Source organism: Oncorhynchus tshawytscha, linkage group LG31, assembly GCF_018296145.1.
Source record: "Oncorhynchus tshawytscha isolate Ot180627B linkage group LG31, Otsh_v2.0, whole genome shotgun sequence".
Lineage (NCBI taxonomy): Eukaryota > Metazoa > Chordata > Actinopteri > Salmoniformes > Salmonidae > Oncorhynchus > Oncorhynchus tshawytscha.
Genome location: NC_056459.1, coordinates 19,006,383 through 19,021,701, shown reverse-complemented (window position 1 = coordinate 19,021,701; position 15,319 = coordinate 19,006,383). Strand labels below are relative to the sequence as shown.

General features: G+C 41.9%; 2 protein-coding genes across 5 annotated transcripts; both read left to right on the top strand.

Moving 5' to 3' along the window:
- The first annotated feature begins 308 nt into the window (after positions 1–308).
- LOC112229548 (fatty acid-binding protein, liver) lies at positions 309–3,005 on the top strand. Its single transcript, XM_024395444.2, has 4 exons — positions 309–519; positions 632–804; positions 2,433–2,522; positions 2,735–3,005. Exons 1-4 carry the CDS (start codon positions 453–455, stop codon positions 2,783–2,785), a joined length of 381 nt encoding a protein of 126 aa, XP_024251212.1. The 5' UTR covers positions 309–452; the 3' UTR covers positions 2,786–3,005.
- Positions 3,006–5,465: 2,460 nt separating this feature from the next.
- Positions 5,466–11,934, top strand: LOC112229549 (serine/arginine-rich splicing factor 10). Of its 4 annotated transcripts, none has more exons than XM_024395445.2 (6): positions 5,466–5,662; positions 6,332–6,436; positions 7,390–7,493; positions 7,728–7,905; positions 8,015–8,071; positions 11,444–11,934. In XM_024395445.2, the coding sequence occupies exons 1-6, from the start codon at positions 5,598–5,600 to the stop codon at positions 11,748–11,750; spliced, it is 816 nt and encodes a 271-aa protein (XP_024251213.1). In that variant the 5' UTR covers positions 5,466–5,597; the 3' UTR covers positions 11,751–11,934. The 4 variants fall into 4 exon arrangements, with proteins under 4 accessions (XP_024251213.1, XP_024251216.1, XP_024251217.1 ...); XM_024395448.2 differs by lacking the exon at positions 6,332–6,436 and adding an exon at positions 6,649–6,987 and having other exon boundaries at positions 5,467–5,662; positions 7,391–7,493; XM_024395449.2 differs by lacking the exon at positions 5,466–5,662 and adding an exon at positions 6,649–6,966 and having other exon boundaries at positions 6,326–6,455; positions 7,382–7,493.
- Positions 11,935–15,319: the final 3,385 nt, after the last annotated feature.

The following is a 15,319-nucleotide window of genomic DNA, read 5'->3' as shown; positions in this document are numbered from 1 at the left end:
TTAAGATAGGCTACTGATTTTTAAATAGTATGTTATATGCTTTATTTGATAGATGGGAAACAGGGAGATATATTAAAGGAAGACAAAATGTGTAGATTCAGGAATTGAACCCTGGTGTCATTGCATATCTGCAAATAGCCATGAATGTTTCCACTCAACTTCAGGGGCTGTGTATTTTTAGTAGGACTTTGGATGTTGCATTAAGTAAATATTGCCTGATGAACACTGGGCAATGAGGGCATGGCCCTCCCACAGGTCACTGTGGCATGAGGAAATACCTGAATAACAGGGAGACAAAATCCCTAACATGGCAACGACCAGTGTGTGTAGGGGAGAAGAGGGAGGAGAGAGTGCTTTCTTAATAAAGACACTTGTCACAACCATTGGACTTACCATCCATTTGCCTTTAGTTTGAACAACTGCCTGCTGCTAATCCCAATACTGAGCTGGACATGGCATTCAATGGAAAATGGAAAATCCACAGTCAGGAGAACCATGAAGAGTTTCTTAAAGCAATGGGTGAGAACTCATATACATTTCTTACAACACTCTCAGTGTGTTTAATGGCAGTATTGTGTTCTAGAACTTTGTCAATAATGGTTATGTTTTATGTCGCAATTATGTTCTTCAGCTGTCCCTGAGATGTTGATCAAAATGATCAAGGGTGTCAAGCCAACGACAATAATTGAGCAGAAGGGTGACGACTTCACCATCAGAGTTGAGACTCCCCTCCGTACTGTCACCAACTCATTCACTATAGGGAAGGAGGCAGAACTGACTGCCATGGATGGGAGAAAGTTTAAGGTCATTTATCAATCATGAAATTGTATGTGACGTGCATGGACCTATTGCCATGAGAGTGTGAAGAGCATCACAAAGCTTTGTTTATTTGCATGGTGCTATGTGTCCATCTCCTTTGCTCTAGTTTGATATACACTACTGTTCAAAACTTTGGGAACACTTAGAAATGTCCTTGTTTTTTAAAGAAAAGCAACCATCACTCCTGTGTTCCAATGGCACGTTGTGTTTGCTCATCCACATTTATCATTTTAAAAGGCTAATTGATCATTAGAAACAAAACTGTTGTGCTAATTAAAGAAGCAATAAAACTGGCCTTCTTGAGACTAGTTAAGTATCTGGAGCATCAGCATTGGGTGGGTTCGATTACAGGCTCAAAATGACCAGAAACAAAGAACTTTCTTCTGAAACTCGTCAGTCTATTCTTGTTCTGAGAAATGAAGGCTTTTCCATGCGAGAAATTGCAAAGAAACTGAAGATCTCGTACAGCGCTGTGTACTACTCCCTTGTACTCGCTGTGTACTACACCGCAAACTGGCTCTAACCAGAATAGAAAGATGAGTGGGAGGCCCCGGTGCACAACTGAGCAAGAGGACAAGTACAATAGAGTGTCTAGTTTGAGAAACAGACGGCTCACAAGTCTCCAACTCCAACTTTATTAAATAGTACCCTCAAAACACCAGTCTCAACGTCAACAGTGAAGAGGCGACTCCAGGATGATGGCTTTCTAGCCAGAGTTGCAAAGAACAGGCCATATCTCACACTGGCCAATAAAAATAAAAGATTACGATGGGCCAAAGAACATAGATGCTGGACAGGGGAAGATTGGGGAAAAGTGTTATTGACAGACAAATCTAAGTTTGAGGTGTTTGGATCACAAAGAAGAATATTTGTGCGACGCAGAAAAAATTCAAAGATGCAGGAGGAGTGCTTGATGCCATCTGTCAAGCATGGTGGAGGCAATGTGATGGTCTGGGGGTTCTTGGGTGGTGGGAAAGTGGGAGATTTGTACAGGGTAAAAGGGATCTTGAAGAAGGAAGGCTATCCCTCCATTTTACAACGCCATGTCATACCCTGTGGGCGGTGCTTAATTGGAGCCAATTTCCTCCTATGACAGGAAAATGACCCAAAGCACAGCTCCAAACTATGCAAGAACTATTTAGGGAAGAAGCAGTCAGCTGGTATTCTGTCTATAATGGAGTGGCCAGCACAGTCATCGGATCTCAACCCTATTGAGCTGTTTTTGGAGCAGCTTGACCGTATGGTACGTAAGAAGTGCCCATCAAGCCAATCCAATTTATGGGAGCTGCTTCAGGAAGCATGGGGTGAAATCTCTTCAGATTGACAACTAGAATGCCAAAGGTCTGCAAGGCTATACTTGCTGCAAATGGAGGATTCTTTGACGAAAGCAAAGTTTGAAGGACACAATTATTATTTCAATGAAAAAGCATTATTTATAACCTTGTCAACATCTTGACTATATTTCCAATTCATTTTGCAACTCATTTCCTGTATGTTTTCATGGAAAACAAGGACATTTCTAAGTGACCCCAGACTTTTGAACGGTAGTGTGAGACATAGGTGCAGCTGCAGCAGGGTGTGTGAATGTTTTGTGTTTACTCTCTGACCCATAGTGTACTGCCAGACTGGAGGATGGGAAGCTCATCTGCGATACAGAGAAGTTCTCCCACATCCGAGAAATCCAAGGGGAGAACATGGTTGAGGTAAAGGGCATCCCTCCACTTCTATATTTTATGTTGTAAAATACACTTAATTGGATGCACCTTGTCCATATGTCCTAGCAGTTGGTCTCCAATTACAGTAGCACTGCCCCTCAAAAAATAAATAACAATGAATTGCCAGCCTGATTCAATCCGTGGTTGTTCATTCATGTTGTTCTGTGTTAGTGACTGTCCTCTTTCCCATTTTTTTCCAGACTATCACTGCGGCCTCAACAACCCTCACCAGGATAAGCAAGAGAGTCTGATCTCTAAAGCCACAGACAAGGATTACATTTTCAATTAATTAATTTAAATGACCTTTTTTCTCAGGTAATATAATAGCTATAAAATATTACATTAAAATGACAAATGACTCGACATTGCATCTGTTCATTTTATGTCTAATTTGGACACATGCATTTTAAAAGCCCCAAAGCAAATGTACTTCCCTAACAAAACCAATACAAAATGGATGGCTTTTCCTGACACCTTGTGGTTATTGAATAATCTGCCATCATTGTAGTAGTCAGCAACAAATGTAAACTTGTGGGATCATGTTTTCACTTCATCATTAACTAGCAAATGTAGACATCAATGACCAGCTCATAATCTCTTGTGTTTATTTCATATTTTATCTGGATTTTATCATTTAAAAAAAAGAAATAAAATAAAATTCCTCAACAATTTCAATGAATCCCAATGGGGGAAAGCAAAAACTCATGGTCACATCGTCATCTTCATCCTGTAAAGCAAGAACACAGACCAGAACAATTTAGAGGAGAGGCATTTTACATTATACCAATCAACATTTGTGACTGAATTCACACTGACTGTGTGTAAGTCCCAAATGGCACCCTATTCCCTATGTAGTGCACTGCTTTTGACCAGTGCCCACTGTGGATTTTCCATTGATTGCCATGTCTAGTTCAGTCAGTGGCGACCCACCTGTTTAGCTTTTTTGCCTGTTTTGCATGTTATTTTGGCATTAATACATGTCACCTATACGTTTGCAAACCTTATAAAATAAAATGTTGAGTTAATAAAGTCACATACAAGGCAGCTCCAAAATTCAGGTGTTTCAGCCTAGCTCAGTGCTTTCTGTGGTGGAGGTAATCTTCTCTTGTTGCCCCGTGATTGACTCAGTGTTCTGTCACTCATGGGGACACAATGTCGCTGCAAGATCTACAGGGCGAGCTACAAAGTTCAAGCCCCCTTGGGTGCTGCCAAACATTTACATTAGAAGTGACCATCCCCCACAGATAAGATAATGTCAAATCACGTTATATCTACTGTAGCTTTTTTTGGACAGATCATGTCAACATCATACTTTCAAAATCGTAGCTATCTACCTAGACAAGCAGTTATCATCATGAATCACATTGACAATCTACTGGCAAATCCTTGTCATATGAAAATAAATTATAGATAAAACATATCAGTGCTCATCGGCCATTGGACTTAAACATTACACAACAAGTTGGAAATCAACAGTGATTGGTTTGGAAGGAATCAGTGGCCAACTGATTGGGCTTTGGGCACCAAAGCCCCATATTCTACCCACCACTACGACCTGTATGCTCTCGTTGGCTGGCCCTCTCTTCATATTCGTCGCCAAACCCACTGGCTCCAGGTCATCTACAAGTCTCTGCTGGGTAAAGCCCCACCTTATCTCAGCTCACTGGTCACCATAGCAGCACCCACCCGTAGCATGCGCTACAGCAGGTATATTTCACTGGTCACCCCCAAAGGCATTTCCTCCCTTTGGCCGCCTTTCCTTACAGTTCTCTGCTGCCAATGACTGGAATGAATTGTAAAAATCACTTAAGCTGGAGACCCATATCTCCCTCACTAACTTTAAGCACCAGCTGTCAGAGCAGATCACTTCACCTGTACATAGCCCATCTGTAAATAGCCCATCCAACTACCTCATACCCATACTGTTATTTATTTTTTTGCTCCTTTGCAACCCAGTATCTCTACTTGCACATTCGTCTTCTGCACATCTATCACTCCAGTGTTTAATTGCTATATTGTAATTATTTCGCCACTATGGCCTATTTATTGCCTTACCTCCCTTATCTTACCTCATTTGCACACACTGTATATAGACTTTTTTTCTGAATTGCGTTATTGACTGTATGTTTGTTTATTCCATGTGTAACTCTGTGTTGTTGTTTGTGTCGCACTGCTTTGGTTTATATTCGCCAGGTTGCAGTTGTAACCGAACTTTTTCTCAACTAGCCTACCTGGTTAAATAAAGGTTTAATAAAAAACTGCAACCGTTGCAAAGCAATCACTATTTCTCTTCCCCTGCCTGTTATTAGCTGGAGAGGGTGTGTGGTCCAAGTCTGGGTTTAAGGGCCATGCTAAAAAGGATAAGCATTCACACACAACACCATGCGCCAGAAAAGGTTGAATACATTGGGCATGCTGTCAATCCAGCATGATTTCTGCCACGTTCAGAACAACTGGGAACTCCAACTCGGTTTGAACAGTCATCCAACTCGGAATTCCAATTCGGGAACTTGGGCGTCTTTCTAGAGTTCCGACATGAAGCTCATTGACGTCACGATTCAAGGTTGTTTTTTTCCCCCAGTGTTCCCAGTTGTCTTGAAATCACCATCAATCCAGAGAATGCCAGACTTTGATGACTAAATGACAAAATAATGCACTAATGGAGAAAAAAGTAACAATGGTCAAATGCAACCAGTTAATGATTCTAGATGTGATGATCATTTTCAAAGGCTATGTCCAAACTACATGGAGTTCACATCATAATGATAAGTAGCCTATGTAAGAGTCGGATTGGTAACAAAACCACTAATTTGTGTTTTGCCTGAGAGTTCCGTTCTTTACACGTCACTCTTCCTCTGCTGGGTGTGATAACGCACCATAACAGAAGATGGCACTAAATTTATTTTCGTGCTTTCACGAATCCGTGAAGTAAAGTATGCGCCTGCGCATTCGGTTTTCCACATAGCTCCACAACTAGAAGTACTTTTCTGTTAAACCCAAAACAGAGAGCGAAAATATTTGATGTAAAGCTGCATTCTTGCTTTAAATATATATTTTTTTAGCATGGCCAGATATTTGAGACCTCCAAATACATCTCTTTTCATCAGAAACATTTCCGATGAATCCAGGTGAGTCCATATTTGAACATATTTCCCCGGCCCTAGTTCCTTGCGGTCAAATAAGGTCAGAATTCTATACCCCAAGCTAACGTTAACTAACGTCATTAGGCCAATGCTAGTCTGCTAGCCACGCGATTCTGCCTGATCGAAGACGATTGTGGCTTGGCCCTACAGTTGTGCAAGGTAGACCCACTGGCTAAACTCAAGTCATAAACCAAGAAAAAATTACTAACCATAAACATTTGGACAAACTTGTTTCATTCGTCCTAACAAGCTAGCTAACGTTAGCTATAGCTCCCGTTCCACACTTACGTTTAAAAACAGTTACCCTACTACATAGTTTTATAATATAACGTTAAATGGCAAACAAAAAAATGACTAGTAAGTTATAGGGGGATGTAAGTTGGACTATCTGTAAGGTAATTTGTTTGCAAAGAGAACACTACATAGACCTACACACGGGTGATTGTTCTATTAGCGTTATCCATTCATGGATGTAAGGTACATTTCAGAGTGTGTGAGTTATGTATAGACAAAGTTTAAATTGTGTCAGTTTTCATGCAAAGAAGTGGCATCGTATTGCCCAACAGAAGCCACCGGTCTGTCTGTGGCTCCTTTGGTGGTGCTACTTTTCCTCTTGGTCATTGAAGTGACATTTCTATCCTCTACGGTATTCAGGCCTGAGGATTTGCGCCGTGAGTTTGGTCGTTATGGGCCAGTAGTAGACGTCTACATTCCACTTGACTTCTATTCACGCCGACCAAGAGGATTTGCATATATTCAATATCCTTTCCCTTCTAAAGTGAGAATTATGAAATCTGTCTTTTCTCTTATAATTTGCTTAATTTTGAATGTTGTAAGATAACATGTTTTCTCTCAGATAATTTCTTAAGCACTAAGGCTTGGTTGTGTGATTGATTGCTGTGACTTTGCATTCTGTATGTACACAATGAAGTACTTTTTAATATCTAACTTACATTTCTCTGTTGCCCCAGAAAATGTAAAGGCATCCAGTTGTTGTGGAGCCTGGAGAAAGAGTAAGAATGTCCGGTGTAGAGTAGATCTAAAGACAAGCAGCAAAAGACCGCCAGGATGCAAGAAACAGAGAGAGGGAAAGGTTGAAAGAGAATTTAAAGCTTGAAGAGACAAAGAGGAAAAAGAGGGGACGGAGTCAAGGCTTGGATATGTCATCAAAAGAAAGAGGAAAAGGGAAGAGATTAAAGGGCAAAGACAAGCACGAAACCCAAGTTCTTCTGGGAGGCGATTAAAGAGCTTAAAGATCAAGATGAAAGTCAAAGTCAAGCATGTTTAAGGTAACAAACCTGAATTATTTTGTATCCTCACAAAAAAAATGAATCAACAAATATTACATGAAAATCAATCAATAAATAGCCCATGTGAAAATTTGATTCTTAGTTTAACTAAGAAATTGTTACTCTTATCAATATATTTTGCATTCGATAATATAATTTGAAACTGAAGCGGTATTGATTCCTCAGTGCAAGCCATCAAATAAGAGACATATTATTGAAACATGTTTGCCTCATCTTCAATCTTGAGAAGAACACAACATTCTCATAACAAATGTGTTCCAGAACCTAAGCTTTGTTTTATGCTGTCAGCCAATATGGCTTCCATTTCGGTTAAGTGGCAGAAGATGCATTGTATTACAACAGTATTGCTGAAAAGAATGTAGCCACATAAGACCACATGTAAGAACCTTAACAGCTCAGCAAGTTTGAAGATGTGCGCGACGCTGAAGATGCTCTTCACAACCTGGACAGGAAGTGGGTGTGTGGCCGACAGATTGAAATCCAGTTTGCGCAGGGAGACCGAAAGAGTAAGGCAGTTTCACAAATGTCCTGTGTTTCATGAAGTAACACTGTACAGTATCAAGCAGAATTTCTTGTTCGCGATTTACTGATGTTACTTTCAGCTGTAAATTCAAATAGATGTTTTCGATCTCACGTGGTACAACTGCAATACCTTTTCAAGGAAAGCTAAACCACTGTGTACTGTATGTTTGCTTCGTGGGTTTCTCTCTTCTCCCAAACCCCCTTTTTTCCCATCACAGCACCCAATCAGATGAAAGGAAAGGAGGGGGGATCTTCGCGCAGCTCTTCGCGGCATGATGATCGAGATTATGATCGGGACAGTCGTCGTAGGCACTCTCGCAGCCGTAGCTACCAAAGACGCAGGTCACGCAGCCCATCCTACGATCACCGGCCCAGACGCTCTGAGAGTCCCAGAGAGTAAGGGCCTTTCCAATGTTCTCCAGCTAGCATGCTTCAAATAAGATTGCAAAGCTTATACAAAATGTCAGTCTATTGATTACATTCTGATTGACGTTCTGTTACCCAGCTCCCATGGAAGGATGTACGGTGGTAGAGGAAGAAGCAGGAGTCCGGAAAACGACCGGTAGGTCCTTGATACTCTGGGATTATGGCAATGAAGCCATTTATCTACTTCCCCAGAGTCAGATGAACACAAAGATATCATTTTTATACACTGCTCAAAAAAATAAAGGGAACACTTAAACAACACAATGTAACTCCAAGTCAATCACACTTCTGTGAAATCAAACTGTCCACTTAGGAAGCAACACTGATTGACAATAAATTGCACATGCTGTTGTGCAAATGGAATAGACAACAGGTGGAAATTATAGGCAATTAGCAAGACACCCCCAATAAAGGAGTGGTTCTGCAGGTGGTAAACACAGAACACTTCTCAGTTCCTATGCTTCCTGGCTGATGTTTTGGTCACTTTTGAATGCTGGCGATGCTTTCACTCTAGTGGTAGCATGAGACGGAGTCTACAACCCACACAAGTGGCTCAGGTAGTGCAGCTCATCCAGGATGGGACATCAATGCGAGCTGTGGCAAGAAGGTTTGCTGTGTCTGTCAGCGTAGTGTCCAGAGCATGGAGGCACTACCAGGAGACAGGCCAGTACATCAGGAGACGTGGAGGAGGCCGTAGGAGGGAAACAACCCAGCAGCAGGACCGCTACCTCCGCCTTTGTGCAAGGAGGAGCAGAAGGAGCACTGCCAGAGCCCTGCAAAATGACCTCCAGCAGGCCACAAATGTGCATGTGTCTGCACAAATGGTCAGAAACAGACTCCATGAGGGTGGTATGAGGGCCCGACATCCACAGGTGGGGATTGTGCTTACAGCCCAACACTGTGCAGGACGTTTGGCATTTGCCAGAGAACACCAAGATTGGCAAATTCGCCACTGGCTCCCTGTGCTCTTCACACATGAAAGCAGGTTCACACTGAGCACGTGTGACAGACGTGACAGAGTCTGGAGGCGCCGTGGAGAACGTTCTGCTGCCTGCAACATCCTCCAGCATGACCGGTTGGCAGTGGGTCAGTCAAGGTGTGGAGTGGCATTTCTTTGGGGGGCCACACAGCCCTCCATGTGCTCGCCAGAGGTAGCCTGACTGCCATTAGGTACCGAGATGAGATCCTCAGACCCCTTGTGAGACCATATGCTGGTGCGGTTGGCCCTGGGTTCCTCCTAATGCAAGACAATGCTAGACCTCATGTGGCTGGAGTGTGTCAGCAGTTCCTGCAAGAGGAAGGCATTGATGCTATGGACTGGCCCGCCTGTTCCCCAGACCTGAATCCAATTGAGCACATCTGGGACATCATGTCTCGCTCCATCCACCAATGCCACGTTGCACCACAGACTGTCCAGGAGTTGGCGGATGCTTTAGTCCAGGTCTGGGAGGAGATCCCTCAGGAGACCATCCACCACCTCATCAGGAGCATGCCCAGGCGTTGTAGGGAGGTCTTACAGGCACATGGAGGCCACACACACTACTGAGCCTCATTTTGACTTGTTTTAAGGACTTGTTTTAAGGACATTACATCAAAGTTGGATCAGCCTGTAGTGTGGTTTTCCACTTTAATTTTGAGTGTGACTCCAAATCCAGACCTCCATGGGTTGATAAATTTGATTTCCATTGATAATTTTTGTGTGATTTTGTTGTCAGCACATTCAACTATGTAATGAAAAAAGTATTTAATAAGAATATTTCATTCATTCAGATCTAGGATGTGTTATTTTAGTGTTCCCTTTATTTTTTTGAGCAGTGTATCTTTGCGTCCAGTATGAAGGAAGTAAGAGGTAGTTTCGCTAGCCAATGGTAACGAGTGTTAGCTCAACGACTGGAAGTCTACAGGAACAGTTAGCATGCTAGCTGTTCCCGTAGACTTTGTCAATTACACTAATGCTAGTTAGCAACTTCCTTCAAACTGCATGCAGAGACATACAAATGGTATCCACACGTTTATCTGACTCTGGGGAAGTAGATAAAGGGCTTCATTGCCAAAATCCTTAAGTATCCCTTTAACAGCTGAACCCCTGACAATGAAACACATTCTGGGCACTTTCTATAAACTTACTAATCATTAATGGTTGTAATCTTCTGTTACTTTTGCTGTCCTCCATCAGTGGAAGGGATTATACACTGGACAAAAATCTAAATGCAACATGTAAAGTGTTGGTCCCGTGTTTCATGAGCTGAAATAAAAGATCCCAGAAGTTTTCCATATGCACAAATTTGTTTACATCCTTGTTAGTGAGAATTTGTCAATTGCCAAGATAATCCATCCACTTGACAGGTGTGGCATATCAAGAAACTGATTAAACAGCATGATCATTACACAGGTGCACCTTATGCTGGGGACAAAAGGCCACTCTAAAATGTGCAGTTTTGTCACACAGCACAATGCAACAGATGTCTCAAGTTGAGGGAGCGTGCAATTGGCATGCTGACTGCAGGAATTTCCACCAGAGCTGTTGCCAGATAATTAAATGTTAATTTCTCTACCATAAGCCGCCTCAATGTCGTTTTAGAGAATTGGTAGTAGTTCCAACCGGCCTCACAACCGCAGACCACGCCAGCCCAGGACCTTCACATCCGGCTTCTTCACCTGCGGGATCGTCTGAGACCAGCCACCCAGAGCTGATGAAACTGGGTTTGCACAACTCAAGAATTTCTTTACAAACGGTCAGAAACCGTCTCAGGGAAGCTCATCTGCTTGCGCATCGTCCTCACAAGGGTCTTGGCCTAACTGCCGTTCGGCGTCGTAACAGACTTCGGTGGGCAAATTCTCAACTTCAATAGCCACTGGCACGCTGGTGAAGTGTGCTGTTCACTGATGAACCCCAGTTTCAACTGTACCGGGCAGATGGCAGACAGCGTGTGTGGGCGTGCGGTTTGCTGATGTCAATGTTGTGAACGGAGTGAGGTTATGGTATGGGCAGGCATATGCTAAGGACAATGAACACAATTGCATTTTATCAATGTCATTTTCATTTTACATAGATACTATGACTAGATCCTGAGGCCCATTGTCGTACCATTCATCCGCTGCCATCACCTCGTAATGCACAACCCCATGTCGCAAGGATCTGTATACAACTACTGAATGTCCCAGTTCTTACATGACCTGCCTATGTCACCTGTTGAGCATGTTTGGTGTGCTCTGGATCATCTTGTATGAACGGGTGTAGAACTTTTAAAAATGAATTTAAGCAAAATGCCCTGGCTTATCTTCCCATGGAAAATGTACATAAATTTACCGGAAAGTTTGACCTTTTGCAACCCTAGTGACCAACAGAATAATATCTGTATTCCCATTCATGTGAAGTCCATAGATTAGGGCCTAATGAATTCATTTCAATTGTCTGATTTCCTTATATGAACTGTAACTCAGTGAAATCTTAGTAGTTTTATATTTTTGTTCAGTGTAATAATCCAATGGTTTGTTCTTCATACAGGCACCGACCCCACCCACGTGACCACCGACGACCCCCCCCTGTGCATTCCCCTCACAGCCAATCCCGCTCCCCTTCTCACTCCAGATCCAGGCCCAGGGCCCAGAGGGAGTCCAGAGGAAAGTCTCGTTCCCGCTCTAAGTCCCTGAGCCCACGAGGTGGCGACTTCCACCCAGCATCCGGTGGCTATGAGCCACAGGACGATGCGTCGTCTCGTATGCAATCCCGGTCCCGCTCGCATTCTCGCTCCCTCTCACGGTCCCGTTCTCGCTCCAGGTCCTGGACAGGGCGCAAGTCAGGGGGACACTAAAACATGTTTGTTGGATCCTTTTGACTGTAGTTGTGTCCAAAATGGCTTGCTGGATAATTGAATGTTCATGGCACGGTTGTTGGTTGGTTTGTGAAAATGATCTTCCTTTGTAGTTTTTTGCTTCTTTTTTGTTGTTGTTTTTTAATGGATGAATAAATAGAAACACAATATCCTGTTTAAATCAGTCCCAGAAATGGCACCTTTTTTTTATATTTACACACCCTCCGTTTCTAGTCATTATATCCAATACACTGAGTGTACGAAACATTAGGAATAGCTTCCTAATATTGAATTACCCCCCTTTTTGCCTTCAGAACAGCCTCAATTCATCTGGGCATGGACTTTACAAAATGTTGCTAGCCCATGTTGACTCCAATGCTTCCCACAGTTGTGTGAAGTTGTCTGGATGTCCTTTGAATGGTGGACCATTCTTGATACAAACAGGAAACGGTTGTGTGAAAAACCCAGCAACATTGCAGTTCTTGATACATTCAAACCAATGCGCCTGGCACCAACTACCATACCCCGTTCAAAGGCACTTAAATCTTCATCCCTTGAATGGCACACATACTCAATCCATGTCTCAATTATCTTGAGGCTTAAAAATCCTTCTTTAACCTGTCTCCTCCCCTTCATCTACACTGATTGAAGTAGATTTAACAAGTGACATCAATAAGGGATCATAGCTTTCACCTGGTCAGTCTCGTGGAAAGAGCAAGTGTTCTTAATGTTTTGCGCACTGTGTATCAGCGTTATTCCTTTCAGAAGACAGGGCTAGAAGTACTGTATAGGCCAAGATCAAGTGCCGTGATTCAATCCAATCATTGTTTACCGTGAATGCGGGAACGTTGCCTTGAAAAGCGGTAATCGGATTGAATCCCTGCCCTTGTCGCTAAAATCCTTACCTTCACTTTCCTGTCAAGTACATTAGGCCCTAACTTTCAGTTGGTATGCTTGAAGTGGAAGTTACCTGGGATGTAATCATTAGTCCAAAAAGTTTACTCCAAACGGAAAACGTTTGCAACGAAAACTTTAATTTGGTTCTGTTGGTTTCCTAGTGAAACATACCCGTGGCCTGTGAAAGAGCCACTACGGTAGCACCGTTAATTTTCTACCAACATTTGTTTGCGATTTGTTCAGCGATAGATAGGCCCATGTTACATTGGCTTGTCCTATTTGATTTGATAAATTCTGGTAGCCATGTCAGTAGCCTCAAATATCAACTCTGAAGGTTTCTAAATTTGATCAAGTTGGTGATGGTTTGTACATGGCCTGCTGTATGTTTTGACATTTCAGGACCTTGATCCTTCGCTTTGTTAATACTCCATACTTTGCTAAACGGTTCTTGTGATTGCTTGTATTATTCTATATGCTTGTTTTTTCCTAAAACAACTCAAGAAGTGTAATCTTCCTTCCAAATATGTCAGTTATGCTCTACTGTTTATGCAACAATTTTCTTGGAGAGTAATAAATGCTTCTTTTAATGCACCTTTTAAGCTAATTTATCACCTGATTTACTAGTGTGTGCATTGTTGTTCCTCTATTGCTGCACTGTTGGCGCTAGGAACATAAGCATTTAGCTACACCCACGATAACATCTGCAAAATGTGTGTACGTGACCAATCATATTTTATTTGATGTTCCCTCCTTGACGTTTGCAGTTGTTACTAAAAAAAACTATTTTGCTCAATTAATTTTTTTACACTAGTGTGTGTACTGTTTATACTTCATATCACTTTTCAACAGTATAAGTTTTAAAAAATCACTGGAGGGCCTATTTAAAAATGAATGTCTAGTTTGGTGGGCATTCTATCAGACATTGTTTCACTAAGTCTGCTGGCATTTTTGCATGTGGGGATAATGTATAAAATGCTATACAATGTGCAATCATACACAGACATTCTTAATGAATCAAAGACATTGTAAGACAAGAAGGGGGCCGCTATACTATGCTTTTAGTTTGTGCCTCAAATCAACATTTTATTTTATATAGATTTTTATTTATTTTATTTGAGGCGCATTCTAAAAGCATAGTGGCCCCCTTGTCTTGCAATGTCTTTGATTCTGTAATATTACTATACACAATACCAATAGAATACTAATACAATACACACTTGATTAGGGAGGTCATTCTAAAGCTTATTTTGGCTTCTCTGTTTTAATCAAACAAATTCAATCAAAATCAACACTGAAATTGGATGGGTAAAATGAGAAAGAAATAAGAACATTTTTGGTGTGAACCTGCAAACTTTGAACTGAGTTCGCACAACTGGAAAACAAACAACATACATCAAATACTCCACTCAATAGCTTACATGTTCCATTTGATCCCAATTTTGCCTTTTTATAAGTTTTGGTACATTTATATACTAAATATTTCACAAAATGGAATGTGTAAGGTTAGGTCACCATATCAACTGCAAGCGTGGGTGTTAAAAGTCGTATAACACTATTTTTTGTTCACGTTCTCAAATAGTTCCTCCGTTTGAGATCAGATGTTCTAAAGCTTGATATGTGCATTATTCCATAGAACAACCATCCACAATATAGCCTGGGTATCAATCGGTTTCTGCACTCTTGTCCACTCATGCCAAACAATGACAATGGAGTAGGCAAGAGCACAGATCTGGGACCAAGCTAGGAAGCATATAAGAGGTCAGGGCAGCATGGTCTGCAGACTTGCATCACAACAACAACAAAAATCACACTTTTGCTACAAGGCTGCTGCTTCATTCGACATTCCAGTACTCCTCTGACTCCCCAAAAACACAGAAGTATAACCTAGCCTGCAGTGATGTACAGTGGCTTGCGAAAGTATTCACCCCCCATTGGCATTTTTCCTATTTTGTTGCCTTACAACCTGGAATTAAGATGGATTTTGGGGGGGGATGTTGTATAATTTGATTTACACAACATGCAACTGTGAAGATGCAAAATATTTTTTATTGTGAAACAAACAAGAAATAAGACAAAAAAAACAGAAAACTTAAGTGTTCATAACTATCCCCCCCCCAAGTCGATACTTTGTAGAGCCACCTTTTGCAGCAATTACAGCTTGGGTATGTCTCTAAAAGCTTGGCACGTCTAGCCACTGGGATTTTTGCCCATTCTTCAAGGCTAAACTGCTCCAGCTCCTTCAAGTTGGATGAGTTCTGCTGGTGTAAAGCAATTTTAAGTCATACCACAGATTCTCAATTGGATTGAGGTCTGGGCTTTGACTAGGCCATTCAAAGACATTTAAATATTTTCCCTTAAACCACTCGAGTGTTGATTTAGCAGTATGCTTAGGGTCATTGTCCTGCTGGAAGGTGAACCTCTGTCCCAGTCTCAAATCTCTGGAAGACTGAAACAGGTTTCCCTCAAGAATTTCCCTGTATTTAGTACCATCCATCATTCCTTCAATTCTGACCAGTCCCTGCCGATGAAAAACATCCCCACAGCATGACGCTGCCACCATGCTTCACTGTGGGGATGGTATTCTCAGGGTGATGAGTGGTGTTTGGGTTTGCGCCAGACGTAGCATTTTCCTTTATGGCCAAAAAGCTCAATTTTAGTCTCATCTGACCAGA